Below are 18,345 nucleotides of genomic sequence, written 5' to 3'. Positions count from 1 at the left end.
CTTTACAATAGATATGAATTATTCTTACAAACACAAAAATAAATTATTATGATTAAAATAAACTTCTACTTTTCATGTAGCTCAGATTAGTGGGAGTTAGTACTTACAATGGAATTGCCTTATCCTCAAAACAACCTTCTGTCCATCTTTCCTTCTCTGAGTCTCGAGAAACCCTTAGGTGAGGTTAAAAATACATGACATAGAAATAAATGCACTCAGTACTGGAGATGATCTATTTATTGTAGTTTTTTCCTGTGTATTCAACTTCAAGTTTTCCTTCCATATTTATGGTTCTTAAAATCCAAGAGTGATAACTCAAGTTTCCTAAAGTGTATTCAAACATGATCAAATGCAGACCCTGGACAGACTTCACGGAGGTGAAACACCATGTACTGGGGGGAGGGCGGTTGATGCCAATACTAGAAAAGAGGCGGAGCACTATTAGTCTGAGGAAGTCTAAATTTCATGTATTGTCCGATATTTTGTGTTTCTTTGCGTTAATAACTAGAGCAAGAAATAGGGTCCGGAGTCATTTTGAACCAATACCATCCACCCAACCTTGCTACAGTCAATTGTTGCGAGCATTTAATTCTCGTCTCAACACCCCTTGCTGCTTTTCCTGCATTTGTTTCACAATTGCGGGTGTGTTGGATTCCCTCACTGTGGCCACTGAGTCAATACATTTCACCAAGTGTCTCTCTCACCATCACCGGCCCTTCACTTCACCAAGCATGCTCCTCTGGCAGTTAATCTTTCCTAACGATGTGTCCAATTACATAGCACAAAGCATTGTAAGTATTAGCAGGTGTACTCTGGAAGACAGTTTTACTCTGGCAGAGCTTCCAATCTAAGACTATGAAGAAAGACTTGGAAATCTATTACCCAAGATCAGCTAATTAAAAGCTTATGTTTCAGAAGTATTGACTAACTTGTTTGGGGCATGGAATTCAAATAAACAACAACAACAAAATCGCATTGCCATTAAGTCAATACTGACTCACTATACATCATATGGAAAAGGTATAACTGCTCCTGTGGATTTCAAAGACTGTACATTTGCTATTGGAGTAGAAGGCCTCACGAGGTCTCCCTAGTGTACATTTGGCTGCTTACTTCCATATTAGAAGTTTGAAATCATCTCCACGAGATAAAGATGAGGTCAGACAATACTTATCCATAAGCTTTAAACTAGCTCACTTTGCGTAAGAGATTGCCACACATTTTTTCCTAATCTTAGATCGGAAGCTCTGCTGAAACCTATCTGCCACAGTAAATCTGCTATTACTTAAACATACCTGTTACATAGCTTCCAGCATCAGAAAGGTAAGCAATCCACCATCGTACAACAAATTGTTAGAGGGGTTAAGAAACCCATTGCTAGATGATTTTTAAGTTCATAAAAAAACAACAACAAGGATGTGCTGATTTACATAGCCCACTGAAGGAATACAACTTTTGGTTTGCAGCTGAGTATTCATTGATTTTATTTTAATATTAATGAGCACTTGACTTGGTCTAGTTGACCTTTACATTCAAATTCCCAAACTTGATGCTCTTGAGTCAATTTCAACTCATCATGACCCCCAGGAGGAACAAAACAGTCCCAGAGGGCCTCCGCGTCTGGAACGGTTTCCTGAATAACTGCAACATCTTCCTCCCATGAAGCAGCTGAGTTAGAACCTCCAACTTTTGGGTTAGCAATTAAGCCTTACTATCTTCACTGCCAGACTCCTACATTTAAATTAGGTACTGACTAAATACATCAGGGACGCCAGGGTGGTGTAAATAGCACACACGCCCTGTACACACAAGTATAGGTGGATACGAACTCTTAAAAGCACCGAGACAACCAGCATAGAGAGAGGGCGTCCAAAGTTCTCCGGGAAAAAGCTTCAAGAGCCCCTAATAAAATGTAAAAAAAAAGAAAAAGCTTCAAAACTTCATGGAAAATTCAAATTTTCTGTTTTGTTTTCAAAAACTTGATAAATATTACAAGTAACTGTATTATAACAATACATAATGAAATTCTATCTATCACTTGAACCTTTGACCAGGTAACATAGTGAACAGTATCACAGAAACAATGAATGAATGTTTTTCTTTTTATGTTCATTATTTATTTATTTTTAAGGAGAGACGAGATAGATGGACTTTTTGCTGTTGTTGATCGTTTATGTAAAACAGACCAAACCAAACCTCCACCTCCATCGAGCCAATCATGATTTGTGGGGATCCCATAGGACAGAATAGAGCTGCTCAGAGGGTATCTAAGAATGAAATAATTTTTTCCCAATTCAACTTTGATGTGTATAATTCAATGCTGTTGATTATCTTCTTCATGTCCAATCATTATTGAAATCCTTTTCCAAACGATTCCACTGCCATTAAGATAAACTCTGTGCTACCCAGGCAAAAATTCCTCCCCTTTCACCCACAGTAACCATGGGCCAGCTTTAGTTTCTTTTCTTTCTTTCTTTTTTTAAAGTAGTTTTCTTAATATAAAATTCACATATCATACACACCCTTAGTTAAGTCATGTTCAAAAAGAGTTGTATAGACATCATCACAATCAGTTCTAATGCTCCCTTCTCACTCCTGAATGCATTGTTTGCCCCCAAATTCCCCTCCCCTCCCCACCCAGCCCCTAATAAACCTTTGAGTCAGTTATTGTCTCTATGTATCTCCCCCTTCTGTGCTTCCTAAACGAGGAAACCTAAGAGAAAGAATAAAAAGTGAATCCAAATTGAAACAGAAAGGAGAAAATAATAATAATGATATAAAGATAAAAATAAAGAGTGAGGAACAAAAGAACACCAATACTATTTTTTAAAAAGCCAGAGAAGAAATTTCTGTTGTGGAACAAGCAAGAAGTATTTAGGCTTACAGCAAATTCAGGTTGGGTCAAGAGGAAGGTCAACTGACCAAGTATTGTATTACACTGTGGTTCGATTCACTTCAATGTCTTTTAATTTAAGTTTTCCATGAACTTTTTTGAAGCTCCCCCATATATTAGCTTAAAAAAAAACAAACACCATAGTTTCTACCAGAATACTTTACTATTCTTAAGAAGAATCTTGCCATTGTATTTTATGCCTCCTTCATTTGATTGCTTATATATATTTATACCTTATTACGATATTTTATATCGTATTAACACTTGTACTCCTGGATTCATTTTACATATAAAAAGTGACATTCCTTTTTAAATCAATAGCACATTGGTACCAGTAGAGGAAGAAGTCTTTCAATAATTAAGTGCATGTCATTTTTGTCTCAGGCCAGTTGTACCTGGGAGATAACTTCAGTTCAGCTCTGATTGCTATGTCTTTAACTGGTACCCAATTTTGGTGAGTTATTCACCAGCATTCCTTCTTTTCCCCATGCCATACCCTATTAATCAATTCCTGTCCACCTCTTGGCTGTACCGAGTTATTGGAAACAGGTGCCTGCCACTGCGGATCACAATCTAGCTTGTGATGCATAAGCCAATCAGTTATATATCTTGCTAGCAGCTTGGATTGTTAGCAATTACTTGGGGAAAAAATGGTGCCAAGCACCTGTTCTCATAGCTAACAAAGAAACGTTAGTTACAATAAATCATAAAAAGAAATTGATCCTGGGATGAGCAATTAATTGTGTGAGATCCTAAAAGCATCAAGAAACTTCACAAAACAGTATATTTTGAAAAGATGTGAAATCTCTAACAAAACAACTCAACAGGAAGAATCTCAGCTGGAAGCATTTAAATTAGATGCCCTCTTGCTCTTGTTTCCTAAACTCTACTATTTGAATTCATGACATTCCAAAAGTTTTATCACAAGCTAAATTAATAGAATGCACAAAATATTCTGCTTAAGATAAACACCACTATGTCTCTCCACTTAACTTTATAAGGCTATTTCCCTCTCTAAGCTGACATTACATTTTCTTATTATAGCATATATTATTATCTCACAACGCTTACATTTTTAGATATATAGAATGGTTTCCAAACCAGGGATGTCAGAACACATACATGAGTTATATAAAGGGAGGAGCCAAACGATGCATTTAAAAAGTGGCAACGAACAAGAAAAGAACCCCTGAAGATAATCATGTGTGGTGGATGCTGCAGGCCAAACTGATTCTTCTTGGGGATACAGCACTTACTTTCCTAGCTACAGGTTAGACAGTCACCATCCAGCTCCGGCTTCCAGGATTGCCTCAGTGGATGAGAGTTTCCTCACCCAGACCATACCCCTTCACCAGGCCAGATGCTGTCAACTGCCTTTTCAATGGGAGCTTTTAATGACCAGGTGCTCCTACCTCTGCAGGAACCTAGAAAGCGTTCTGTCATTGACAGACCTCCCATTGGATTATTGAGGCTTTCACAGAGACTGCATTGCGGCTCACCTTGTCCCATCATTCAATCCTGTTTCCTTAACCTTTCCCTTTCACAGGGGTTTATTTGGGATTTTTCCTGTGATGGTTCAGGCTTTGTGATAACTTGCCAGGTCATGGACTTCGGTGGTTTGGCAGCTATTATGTAATCATTTTCCATTTTGAAATCTGATGTGAGTAGCCAATGGATCATAATGGGGATTTCCATGGGAATATCCACATGCATTCAATATAGAGACGTGTTCTTGCAAAGCTTGGATCCTGCACCCAAAGCAGAATCCTCTGATCTTTTGGGTTATCAGCAAGCTGATTAGGCTACCTGACTTGCACATTTTGAGATTTACCCCTTCCCACAACCCCAAGAGCCCGCCACCTGACCTTCAGCCACTGCATTCTTCAGTCTCTTCAGCCATGTAAGAAAAAGCTTCCAGTTGTATGTCTTACCCCTGAATCTGGACTTGATCATCTCTCCAACTGTGCGAGCTACATCCATGAGTTGAACATCTCTTTCTCTCTCTGTCTCTCGCGGTACATATATACTGGATTGGCCCCTCCAAAGAACCCAGCCTAAGACATTTCTCTAACAAATGTCTTTCCCTAATCTCCACCTCATAGTCTGTCTTCTAGGGACCTCTATGTGCACATGTGCCGGGTAACCAGTCTAAGCAACATCATATGTATTATTGTATTCTGTGAGGTGGGCACTATTGCTATCCACGTTAAAAATACTCTTATTGGGGAACCTTACATTTCTTATCACAATCCATACATTCATCCAGTGTGTCAAGCACATTTTCACATATGCCACCATCATCATTTTCAAAGCATTCTTTTCCCTCTGAGCTCCTGATATCGGCTACTTCTTTTTCTCCTCTGCTTTCCCCACCCATCTTCCCTCACTAACCCTTTATAAGTTATAGATTATTATTTCCGTATCTTACATTGTCCTCCATTGCCCCTCATCCACTTTTCCATTATTCATCCCCCTTGAAAGGGGTTCTAGATTGATCCTTGTGATCAGTTCCCCCTTTCTCCCCACACCCTCCCCTAATCTTCCTGGTATCTCTACTCTCCTTGTTGGCCCTGAGGGATTTAATCTATCCTGGATTCCCTGTGTTGCTGGCTCTTATCTGTAGCAGTGTACATGCTGTGGTCTAATATGATTTTTAAGGTAGAATTGAGGTCATGATAGTGGGGTGAAGTAAGCACCAAAGAACTAAAGGAAAGATGTGTGATTCATCAGTGCTCTACTGCACCCTGACTGGCTCCTCTCTTCCCTGTGGCCCCTCTGTAAGGAGATGTCTAATCGTCTACAGATGGACATTGGGTCTACCCTCCACATCTTCACCCCCCCCCCCCCCGCCCAACCAATTCACCTTGGGTATGGTTTTGTTCTGGATCTTAGATGTCTGATACCTGATCCCATCAACACCTCATGATCACTCAGGCTGGTATGCTTCTTCCACATGGGCTTTGTTGCTTCTCAGTTAGATGGCCACTTGTTTATCTTCAAGCATTTAAGACCCCAGATGGAATATCTTTTGATAGCTGAGCACCATCAGCTTTCTTCACCACATTTGCTTATGCACCTGCTTTGGCTTCTGCGATTATGTTGGGAAGGTGAGCATCACAGAATGCCGGATTATTAGAACAAAGTGTTCTTGTGGTAAGGGAGTACTTGAGTAGAGGCCCAATGTCCATCTGCAACTTTAATTCTTAACACATAGATGTGAGTTCATAATTTTATTTCCCTCTTATGATATATGTATTTACATATGTACATGCCTGTATTTAGGCCTCTATAAATGTCCTTTGCTTTCTGGTTCTTTCCTCTATTTCCTTTTACTTTCCTCTTGTCCCAGCATCTGTTATCTACATTTTTCAGCAGAGAAAGCTGAAACACTAAGAATGCTTCCTCTTACTCATCATTACTTGGCAATTTTTTAATCTTGACTTGAATTCCTTGTCCTTCCTACCATATATTGTGAGTGGCAGGGCCAACATATAAGCTGCCGGTGTCCCCAAAGTTCGTATTCTTCAGTACCATAGATACTCATTATAAACCGAGTTTTTCAGCACATATTTTAAGAATTTTTTGTGGTAAAATTAAGTGCCTTGGCTGGCTGATCTTCAGGTTGGCTTATACTTGAGTATATATGGTAGTTACCCTCACTACACAGAACGCACAATTTAGGAAACCTCATTTACCAGGTACCTTGAAAGGGGATTAATACTGCAAATAACAGAATATTAAAATCCCATCTACTTTTATTGTCTAACCACTAATTCAAGGTAAAGCAATATCATAACCAGTATAAACTTATTTCCCTATCACTTCTACTTTTACTAAAACAATGATATAGTCTGTCACCAGTGACAGAAAAAATACTATCTAAAACATTAACACCTTGTGTGTGTGACTTGCCACTTAATTGGAATAGAAAGAAAATAAAGCTTTGTCTAATTTCGCTTCCCATAATGTCTTTTTAAAGCCCTAGTGCCTTTGAAAAATGTCTTAAACAATTTTCTCTTGAGCTTTCAGCTGCTTTTCCTTTTATGTTTTTCTTCCTCTGAGCCTTGAGTCAGCAGCATTTTTTCTGGTGGTAACTATCCATAGAATGGGGAATGATATGCTCACCAAGAATAGCTTCTAAGAATGTCTTTCCAAGGCTTCTTCCTTCTTTTTCTGTCTTGGATAATGAAGACCTCTAGCAGGTGGCCCCCAAATACTACTCTTTTGGGCTGATCCTGATAAGTAGCTCCTAATGGCTCTAAACTAAAAGATTCACTACTATTAAGTCAACACTGACTCATCGCTAATTTTATGGACTCAAATAAACATCTCCAAGCATAATTTCTCTAATCATTCTCTTATTTCATAAATAGTGATTTTATGTAGCCGGATAGGGAGTTTTCCCTTTTTCTGCCAAGGCTTGCCCTTAAAGAGGTGGCTGCAGAGCATCAGGCGAGCCCAGCCAGCCATGAAGGCTAAAGGGCAAGAGCAAATTCAGACTCCAAGTCAGGAAGGGGCGGTACACCTAGGTGGATGGTATACCTGGATTGGCCCAATCTAGGCCAGTTGGGCTTAATCCAGCTAATGGGGTCAACCAGGACCACCACCCCAAGCTCCCCAGCCATTGGCCCCAAAGAGCCGGAACCAGGAGACCACCTCTTTTCCCAGCTGCTCCCCCATGGTCCTGCAGTCCTGCAGTCAAAGGTCCCGTATGTCCAGGCTGTGGTCTCTCTCTCTCTCTGACTTGTGTTCAGTTACTATATAACACCTGAAACTGCTTCTATCCTTTATAAAAATCTCACTTGGTTCACAAACTAGGCTTTGGCGTGAATTCTTTCTCCTGTAAAACCAAGGACCGGGGTATTTCTAACCCAATAAACCCAACAGTTACTTTTCAGAGGAACAAATATAAAGGTATATGTACATTTTTATAAGACTAGATAGGAACTAAAATTTCTAAGACTAGATATATAAATAGGTTTATATTTGTTATATTTGCCAGGCCTTGAATTGGCGTTTAGACAATAAACCAGTGTGGATGACATATTTGATTGTGTCAGAAATAGAAACACGTAGAAAATTAAATTTGCTTCTGACATCATTTTGCCATAAGAATCAAAAGAGCATATACTTCTGAGAACTGGTGATTGAACGTAGTTAGTAACCTCATACCTTCATCGTTACAGACTTCACGTGCTTCTTCTGGAATTGGACTTGGCACAGTGGATGTACTGATACCCTCTAGAAAGCAAAAAGAAAACACACTCGCTTAGAGTGAACTCTCTTAAGTGGGACTTCTTTCCCAGGCATACTATACGCTCCGCCCACCAAACTCAATGTACACCTCATGCTTATGCCAGATGGTCTTTGAAAAGTCTCGTGTTTTTACCGTCCTTTATATTTAACAAAATACAAACCTTATGTTAATACAAAGTGAAATAGACTTTTTTGATGCAAAATATTTCCAATTTCTCTACTTCCCTTCACACACACACACAAAACCCCCAAACATTAAAGGATTGCATATTTCCTGTTCTTTTGCTTCAAAATCTTTCCATAGTATACTCCAACTGGCTTCTTTTCCAAACTTCCTCTAAAAATTCTCTTATTGAAGGTGCCAATGACGTCCGTGTGGCAAACACAATGGTTGCACTGACTTGTCAGCAGCCTTTGACGGAATGGTCAGCACTTCTTTTTCAAGCACTTCTTGTCTGGTTGGTCCTTCTCGCCTATGGCTCTACATCCAGAAACCTGAATGGTCCAGGGCTTTGTCTGTAAGTGCATGTAACAGCTAGTCCCTAATGGCTCCCACCCAGTGTTATGGTTGCAATATCACCCAAACCTGCATTTCTAGCTGAATTCCTCTTTGGAAAACCAGAATTTGGGATCTAACTGTCTTTTTTTGACATTTCAAATGGTTGGCCTCTCAAATTTACCATGGCTAAAACAGAATTCCTACTTTATTACTAAAAACCATGTCCTGTGACCACACATATCAGTAAATGGTATCATCCATGTAATCACTGAAGTTTATAATCTAGGATGTATCCTAGATACCCCTTTTCACTATTTATCATATCCTGTCAGCAACTCCTGTTGCCTTTATACTCAAAACATAAGACCTATTTGGCCATATTGTCTCCATTTCTAAAAACCTGCTATCATTACTTTCTTGCAATAACCTTCTAACCTAAATGGTCTCACTTGGCCTTTGGGGGCCTATTTTTACACAAAAGCAAAGCAAACTCATTGAAACATACATCGTGCCACTGCATGACTTACAACCCCCCACTAGATTTCCATAGTACCTATAACGAAACCAAGGCTTATATAAAACCCAGTCCTTGCCGTCAAGTTGATGCAGACCCATAGCAATGCCTCTGCGGGTTTCTGAGACTGTAACTATTTACAGAAGCAAGCCCTGCCTTGCTCCCGAGGAGGAGCTGGTGGTTTCAGCCATGCAGATGATAACCCAATGCTAACCACTACACTACCAGATCCTCTAAGTCTTATGTAAACAGGCATAATTTGGTCCAATGGTCAAATCAAATCACATTCCCCCTAGCGCACGATGCTCCAGCCATGCCGGCCTTCTTTTTGTTGTTTGTTGTGGAATATTTCAAGTCAGGTCTGACTCATACTGACGCTGTGTGCAGTCAAACAAAGTACTGCCCAGGTCTGTGCCAGCTTCCCCATTGCTCCTGTGCTTGGTCCCACTGTCAGTCACCCTGCTCTCCATTTCACTGAGCGCCTGCCTCCTGCATGGAGCTACTGCTCTCCCAAGCATGATGTCCTTTTCCAGGGACTGGTCCTTCTGATGACATGATGACATGTCCAAATACCAGGGGACAAAGTCTGAGCATTTTCATCTAAAAGGAGCATTCTGGTTACACTTTCCAACATAGATATTTTTTCATTCTCTGTCAGTATGTGATATATTTAATACTATTTTCAAACACTAAAGCTCAAATGCATCAAGTTTTCTCAGGTCTTATTAATTGGCCAAGCTTTATGTATATGTATATGTATATGTATATGTATATGTATATGTATATATATATATATATATATATATATATATATATATATATATATATATATATATATATTAGTTAAAAATACTGTGGTTTAGGTTAGGCACATCTTAGTTTCCAAGTGATAGCGTCGCTTGCTAACAGGTTAAAATAGATTTTCCTGAAGCATATTTACCCAATGTAACGTGCCATTTGAGTCCCGATTGCTGCTTCCATGGGTGTTGATTATGGATCCACATAGATTTAAATCTTTGCAACTTCGATCTGTTTTTTCTGTTTGTTTGTTTTTTCCATGTTGTTTTTTGGGTCTAGTTTTGAAGATTATCTATCTATCTATACATTTATTTATTTTTGTCTTTACATTTAAGTGTCATCTCCATTAAAGGCAGTAAACAATCTTAAATCTTCTTCAGTCATATTTCAAGTCCCTTTCACTTCCAACAAACAAGGCTCTACCCTCTGTATGTTGCAAGTTGTTAACGAGTCTGGCTCCAAACCCAACATCTTATTCTCATCCCAGTGAAATTCTTTAATTATTTTCTCAGCATGCGGATTAAATAATGGATATAACCCTGGCCTAATCCTTTTTTGATGTAACCTGTTACTCTGTCCAAATGGCTGCATGTTGGCCTCTATGTGCAGGTTCCGCATGAGTACAATGAAGTGTTCTGGAATCCCGATTCTTTGCAGCATGATGCATACTTTATTATGATAAATGGTGGTTTACTGCCTTTGCATAACCAGTGAAGCACAGATAAGAAACCTTTTTGTGTTCGCTGCTTTCAGACCAGATCTATGTGATAGCAACCATGATACCCTTTGTTTCGTGTTTTCTTCTGAATTTCTGACAGATTGCTGTCAATTTACTACTTTTGAATGATGTTGTCATTTAAAAATTATTTTCAGAAAAATTTGATGTGATCTTAATGACATTGATAATTTCAGATAATTTGATTAATTTTTACTTTCTTAGATCACCTTTTTTTGGAATGTTACTCTTTCCTTCAAACCATCAATTCTTGACTATAGGAGGGGGTACTCCTTCAAAACCAGAATTTTTTTTCCAAAGCTATATATTTAAATAGTTTTATAAAACAATCTTATCATCTTCAAAGTATTCTCCAGTACACTTAATACATTTGTCAAATCTGTGATTCCATACGTGGAAACATTTTCCAAACTCATCTGTTTGGACGACTAACAGCACCTTCCTCGTTTTTTCTTCACCTCTTCTAGTTGTCAAGTCACTGTCCTTTCATGTCCTTCTTCATTTGTGGAAACAAAAAGAAGTTGCCTGGAGTGAGATCATGTGAGTGAGGAGCATGGGGCAAGAGAGGCATGCTGGGTTCTTTTTTGGGTATTTTTGTGTGCAAAAAACAGGTACCTTGTCGTGGTGGCAAAACCAGTTCCCCATCTGCCACAGATCAGGCATTTTTTGTCACACACTGTTATGTAATCTTTGGAGAACCTCTAAATAGAAAGTTTGATTAACACTCTGACCCAATGGAAAGAACTTCAAAAGCACTATGAGTCTACATGTACATCTGTTTGGGAAGTTGACAGATATCCAGAATGAGTTTTGTCATCAATCAACAGTTCACCTTTTTTTGAAATGAGAAAACCACTCATACACTTGAGTTTCCCCCATAGCACTATGCTTTTAAGCTGTGTTCAACATCACAACAGTTTCTGCAGCATTTTTCCTGAGCAGGAAATAAAATTTCACAGCCACACAGTGTTCTATTAAATTGGCCATTACACAAAATGAGGTTCAAGCAAAATTGCTTTTACTAAAAAAGTCACTGTGACCAGAGAGAATCTTCCCAGGCAATGCCATTGGGTGCACTAACTCAGAGCAAGTTTGCTAGACGCTTACCTAGTAGGAATAAATGTGTACTACAAACTCTCAGCCTCACCAAGTGCAATTCCAGTTTTGGGGTATACACCTTTGTATGCTACGTCCTAAAATGGCTGAACATTGGCCAATTACTTTTGCTACAATGACTTTTTATATTCTTCCTATTTTCTTTTGATGACTCACGGACCTCAAACCTTAAATTCAAGGTTTGATATTTTTTCCGCCAGTTCTTTCAGTTTGAGAAATGTCAAACATATCGCCCTCCTTTAGCTCTCTAAATAAGGATCCTTTTAAATTTGATTACAAGTATTGCATCTTCTTGATATCACCTTTGAAATCAAATGCTCAGCTCTTTCACTTCTTCTTTTCTTCCTTTCACTTTAGCCATTCTAGAATGATGAGCCAGTCTTGTCTGGTCTCCACTTCGGTCTTTTCTTTTCCCTTGTCTTTGTAATGAACTTAATTGCTTTATAAAAATTACAAAATCCAACTGGAATTAAGACATTTGAATATCTGTTTCATATATCTAGCATTCTATTCCAGCAGCTTTATCATTCACATGTAATTTTATCTTTCACTTCTTCAGGAGGCTTTCATTGAATCCATCTAATGAAAAAGTGCCTTCTTGTTAGTCCTTTTGTACCATTTTTTGCTCAGCCATTTTTATGTTTATTGCAATATTTTATATGTTTTATGCATTTAATGTGCTATTGCAATATTTTAATGTGTTTATTACTGGCACTCACCTATCAGAATATAAACCCCAAGGAGGCAGGCACACTGGCTTTGTTGCTTGCTGTTGTATTTCTAGTGCTCAGAAAAGTGCCAGGGACACAATAAATGCTTTATGAATGTTTGCTAAATAATTGATTCAGAAATATTACCTACACCTTTGATTTAGTTTGATCATAAAATATTTTTTAAGATGAACTTGTTTGTAACTAATGATTAAAGATTCAACTTATTTTCTTCTTTCTTTTCTTTTTTTTTAAAATCTCTCAGACCACTATTTAGGTTTGAGGGATAAGAAATATGGAAGGATTTTGTTTTGTTTTAAAGAAGCATATATATATATTTACACAGCCTGTCTCAAAAATAAAATCAACAACAATATCCTGTTGCCTTGTATTAAGGTCTTAAATTTGTTGCTATTTTTTCATTGATAATCTTCATAATGATGTGATTCATATTTAGGTCGTTGTACATGATGGGTCCTGCTATGGTCCTATTTCATTCTTTTTCTGGGGAAGATCCAGTTTTATGAGCACCATTTGTTGAAAAGGCTGTCTTTTGTCATTAATATGGTTTAGTTCTTTATCAAACATTTGGTATCTATTGGTACTTGGTTGAAATTCTGGGTTCTTAATTCTAATCCATTGACCTTCATATCTATCATTGCACCAATTTCAGGCTGTTTGCATTGCCATGGGTTTATAGTAGATTTTAAGGTCGGGGAATGAAAGACCTTTGCATTAATTTTAAATAGTATTTTATTTGTCCTAGGTTTCAATATTTTCCCTATAAAGCTGGTGATTCACTTATCTATTTTATGAAGACTTTTGGAGGGATTTGGAAGGGCATTGCATTGAATTTGTAAAGGACTTTTGGCAATGTTGCTATAGTGGGTACATTTGCTGCCCCAAGCCTCTTCAGAGTGTGCTGAAAAGCAAGGATGTTACTTTGAGGACTAAAGTATGGCTGACACAAGCCATGATATATTTTTTAATTGCTTTGTATGCTTGTAGAATTTTGACATTGAATAAGGAAGACTGAAGAATAGTTGAGGCATTTGAATTGTGGTGCCGGTGAAAAATATTGAAATTACTATGGACAGTCAAAAGGACAAACAAATTTGTCTTAGAAGTACAGCCAGGGTGCTCCTCAGAGCAAGGAAGAATGGTACAGCATTGCTGTACATACTTTGGGCACGTTGTCAGGAAAGACTCACTCCTGAAGAAAGACATCATGCTTGGTACAGTAGAAAGGCAACGACACACAGGACAGACTGACACAGTGGTGGCAACAATGGGCTCAAAACAACAAGTGTGAGGATGGCACAGGACTAAACCATTTTTTTGGTCCTATATAGGGTCACACTAAAACTGAGTAAAGGACATACGGTGAATAAGCACTCCATAATTCTGTGTGTATGTATGAATATGAAAAAGGGTAATAAAGGGGAAGTTGATCAAGACAGTAATCAACGGTATGCTGATGAAGACAGTTTAAGACAGAATAGGGAGTTTTTGAAACAGATATTCAAAGATTGGCTTCAAATGTTAGCAGTTATTTGACCAATATGTTTCAAAGAGTAAAATCAGTGACAGCTTTTCATATAAAACTTGTCTTCTTGTCTTGTCTTCTATGGAAAGGAAAATAAGAAAAAAAATAAATGGGTAGTGGGGGCACAGGGCACTAACTTACCCAATGGGAGGGTATTGTTTATTTCTCCAGAGGGAAAGAGGGACCAGACTTCAACCCAGTGCTCCAAAATGTGAATGCAACATGCCAGCGTGGAATAGGGAACCAGTGGAGAGGTCTGAGGGGCCGGCCCCAATACCAACTATGTGGACACCTGCCCCTCCACCCAGAAGAATTTATTTCGGAGGACAGCACTGAATCTGCAGCTCTGGGAGAGGGACATGTCTGACAGAGTGCACGGGAGCAAATGAAGGGGGAGGAAGGGAGAATGGAGCACATCCTGACCCACCAAGCATTGAAGACAACATTCCCACTCAGAGCAGCCAATCCACAGAGATCACATGGCTGGCCCCACTATGAGACATGACACCCCTCACTGACCCATAGCCCTACCAGGGACAACACTGCAGACACAGTGTGGGTATTCTGCCTGATCTGATCCTACCACACCGAGGCAAAACACTAAGGGTGTGCAACAACAGCAAGGGAACAGAGCAAGAAGTCCCAGGGAATACCAAAAATAGACTTTGGGGGCAGGGCTTGGCGCCCCTCAACAGACTCTACTAGAAAACACTCCTAAAGGCCAACAGTCCTTGAACTAACTATAAGCTTTTCTTTCTTGTTGTGCTTTGTCTTGTTTTTTTTTTAATCATTGGTTTCTTTTTGTTGTTATTGTTTTGTTTTACTTTGTTGCTAGGCTTTGCTCTGTCTTGTTTTTGTGCATGTTATTATTTCCACAGGTCTGTCTAAATAAGATAGGCTTGATGAACAATCTGGAGAAGAAAATAACGGGACTGACAGTTCTGGGGGCCATGGGAGAGGGGGAGTTTGGGAGAAAGTTAGTGGTGTTAACAAACCCAGGGACAAGGGAACAAGTAATCCAAATCGGTGGTGAGTAAGGACTAGGAGGCCTGGTAGGGCATGATCAAGGGTAATGTAAATAGAAAGAATTACTGAAACCCAAATGAAGACTGAGCATGATAGTGGGACAAGAGGAATGTTAAGGGAAATAAAGGAAAGATCTAGGAGGCAAAGGGCGTTTATAGAGGTCTAAATAACGGCATGTACATATGTAAATGTATTTATATATAAAGATGGGGAAATAGATCTATGTGCATATATTTATAGGTTTACTATTAAGGTAGCAGATGGACATTGGGCCTCCACTCAAGTACTCCCTCAATGCAAGAATGCTTTATTCTATTAAACTGGCATTCTATGATGCTCACCTTCCTGACAACCGCTGAAGACGAAGCGGGTGCATAAGCAAATGTGAAGCAAGCTGATAGTGTCTGGGTATCAAAAGATAGCATCTGGGGTCTTAAAGGCTTGAAGGTAAACAAGCAGCCATCTAGCTCAGAAGCAACAAAGCCTACATGGAAGAAGCACGCCAACCTGCGTGATCACGAGGTGCTGAATGGATCAGTTATCAGGCATCAAAGAAAAAAAATCATCTCATTATGTGGTCACCTCCCTGATATGATCGCTGAATACAAATGGGTGCATAAGCAAATGTGGTGAAGAAAGCTGATGATGCCCAGCTATAAAAAGATAAAGTGTCTGGGGTCTTAAAGGCTTGAAAGTAAACAAGCAGCCATCTAGCCCAGAAGCAACAAAGCCCACAAAGAAGAAACACTCCAGCCTGTGAGTTACCAGGTATTGAAGGGATCAGGTATCAGGCATCATCAGAAGAAAAAAAAATCATATCATTGTGATTGAGGGGGTGTACAGACTGGAGACCCAAAGCCCATCTGTAGGCAATTAAACATCCCCTTATGGGAGGGTGGCTGGGAGGAGACAAGCCAGTCAGGGTGCAATGTAGCAATGATGAAACATATAACCTTCCTCTATTTCCCAAATGCTACCCCCCCCCCAACTATCATGATCCCAATTCTACCTTACAAATCTGGTTAGACCAGAGGATGAACACTGGTACAGATAGGAACTAGAAACACAGGGAATCCAGGGCAGATGATCCCTTAAGGACCAGTGGTGCGAATGGTGATACCAGGAGGGTGGAGGGAGGGGGTTTGGAAAGGGGGAAGCAATTCCAAGGATCTACATATAACCTCCTCCATGGGATACGGACAACAGAAAAGTGGGTGAAGAGACATCGGACAGTGCGAGATATGAAAAAATAACAATTTATAAATTAACATGGGTTCATGAGGGATGGGATAGCAAGGAGGGAGGGGGGGAAATGAAGAGCTGATGCCAAGGGCTTACATGGAGAGCAAATGTTTTGAAAATGATGAGGGCAATGAATGTACAAATGTGCTTGAGACAATTGATGTATGTATGGATTGTGATAAGAGTTGTATGAGCCCCTAATAAAATGAATATAAAAAAATAAATTCATTTTACTGCAAGGACTACATTTCGGTCAAGGGAGCCAGCTAACCCTATAAGAAGTCGACAACAGTTTTCCTGCTTTGCTGCACTGCTTTCTCTGATTGGAACTTCTTCAATCTCTCTTCCAGGTTAATAATAAAATCTTACTATTACCTAGCAAACGTTCCAACGTTAATGTTGGAAGTTTTGGGTGCAAAGCTTGACACACTATCCAGCAAAATAGCCAACGCCGGATTCTGAGAACGCAGCATATGGCCTCAGACGTGCCTGGCCCACATTGGACAGTGTACCCTTTCAGACACTCTGCCTCCTCACTAGCAGGGAGGCACCGAGGGAAGCAGACGGCTTTATGTTTGTGGCTTTGTTAATAACTGCGGGGTTATGCCTGCCATTGTTTAAAGGAGAGTGTACCCGAGTACACAAATGGGCCAGAAGAAGGGCTGGTTTGAACATAATGATCATCTCTAGAGCTGCAGGTGCTATTTTGTTTGAAAGATTTGCTTTTTAATCAACAACATAGACTCTGCAGTCAATTGATATGTTGGTCCTGTAGTAAGCAGACACGATGTCAGGGCAACTTTGGGTTTTATTTATATGTTATCTTATGGGGTGGGCTGCCTCCAAGAACTATCTCCAACAGCATCCGAGAGATACCCAGGAACAGAGCTCTTCAACATGAATGTGGTGCAGAGCATAAAGAAGACCCCACTCATTCGAGTGGAAAGCCGCCATATCATTTCTTTTCAATGCTCTCTATCTCCAGACTAATATGTCAATTTGTGTCTGAGCTAAATCAGCCCTACTCTGACTTAGCCCTTCCATTCTTCTCCTTTCCCCACTTAGAACATCACCAAGCAAGCTGTGAGTGTGAGAGAGAAACGGAATTGATCAATGAAATAGGAGAATCTGCATTTTGAATTGAGGCACTATCATCTTCAGGTAAAGTGTGTGGCAACTTGAGGTAGCGTGGTGAAAACACATAAACAGTTTAGACAATGGCAGTGAGTCAGTGGCTCCTTTTTCACCTCCATAGATGAGGCCTGGGGGAATCCGCAAAAGAAACCTGAGCCCACCTGCTTCTCGGCTCTGCCCTTCTATTTCTTCTGCACTTTGCTTCTCTTCCGGACCATTCTCATCTTTCAAGAAAACCACAGAGGGGAAAAATACATCAAGTTAATTTATGAAAGATCTTTTTATGGCTGATATAGAGCATTGAAATTAATTGTAACCAATGTGGCATGACTCCCCATAAAGCAAGGGAGAAAGATGAATCAGGAACACGTAACAGAAAAATCACCTACATAAATAGGTACATTTATACTTGTCCCTTCACACATGATTTGCTAAATGAATGTTGAACTGCAGTAAACAAAATTCACTCAGCAGTCCCTGTAACATCTTTCCCAGCACACATTTCCAAAATGCAATTGAGCTTTCAATTAAAATCCAGGTTTCTTTCTGACTCTTCAGGTTCTCTGGAATGAAACCTGAGTGATTAAATTTCTATAGCCTTTATTTTTCTGTTTGATATATTTTTAGAGACCCGTTTTTATATAATTTCCACTCAGCAATATAAAATATTTATGGTAGAAATTTTGTGTTAAATAGATTATATTAGTCAACTTTGTGCAAGTGTACACAATTCCTTATAAAACAGTTACTTGGTTGGCTCTGATTAAAAGTTGTATGTTAAAAACTACTTAAAATTTCCTTTTGGTTTAATATAGATATGCACATCTGTAGATATATATGCAGAAATATTTTTTTCAAGCAAAAGGCATGGCTTT

General features: G+C 39.3%; 1 protein-coding gene across 1 annotated transcript in view; it reads right to left on the bottom strand.

Moving 5' to 3' along the window:
* LOC142422460 (ADP-ribose glycohydrolase MACROD2-like) overlaps positions 1–18,345 on the bottom strand; it is a 971,437-nt gene that overhangs the window by 90,463 nt on the left and 862,629 nt on the right. Inside the window, exons 6-7 of the mRNA XM_075527841.1 lie at positions 17,632–17,694; positions 8,066–8,134 (exon numbers count right to left, since the gene is read on the bottom strand). Coding sequence (XP_075383956.1) covers positions 8,066–8,134; positions 17,632–17,694 — 132 coding nt within the window. The remainder of the gene's footprint in view (positions 1–8,065; positions 8,135–17,631; positions 17,695–18,345) is intronic.

This window comes from Tenrec ecaudatus, chromosome 12, assembly GCF_050624435.1.
Source record: "Tenrec ecaudatus isolate mTenEca1 chromosome 12, mTenEca1.hap1, whole genome shotgun sequence".
NCBI lineage: Eukaryota > Metazoa > Chordata > Mammalia > Afrosoricida > Tenrecidae > Tenrec > Tenrec ecaudatus.
Note: the sequence above shows the minus strand (reverse complement) of the source record. Positions and strands in the feature narration are given on the sequence as shown.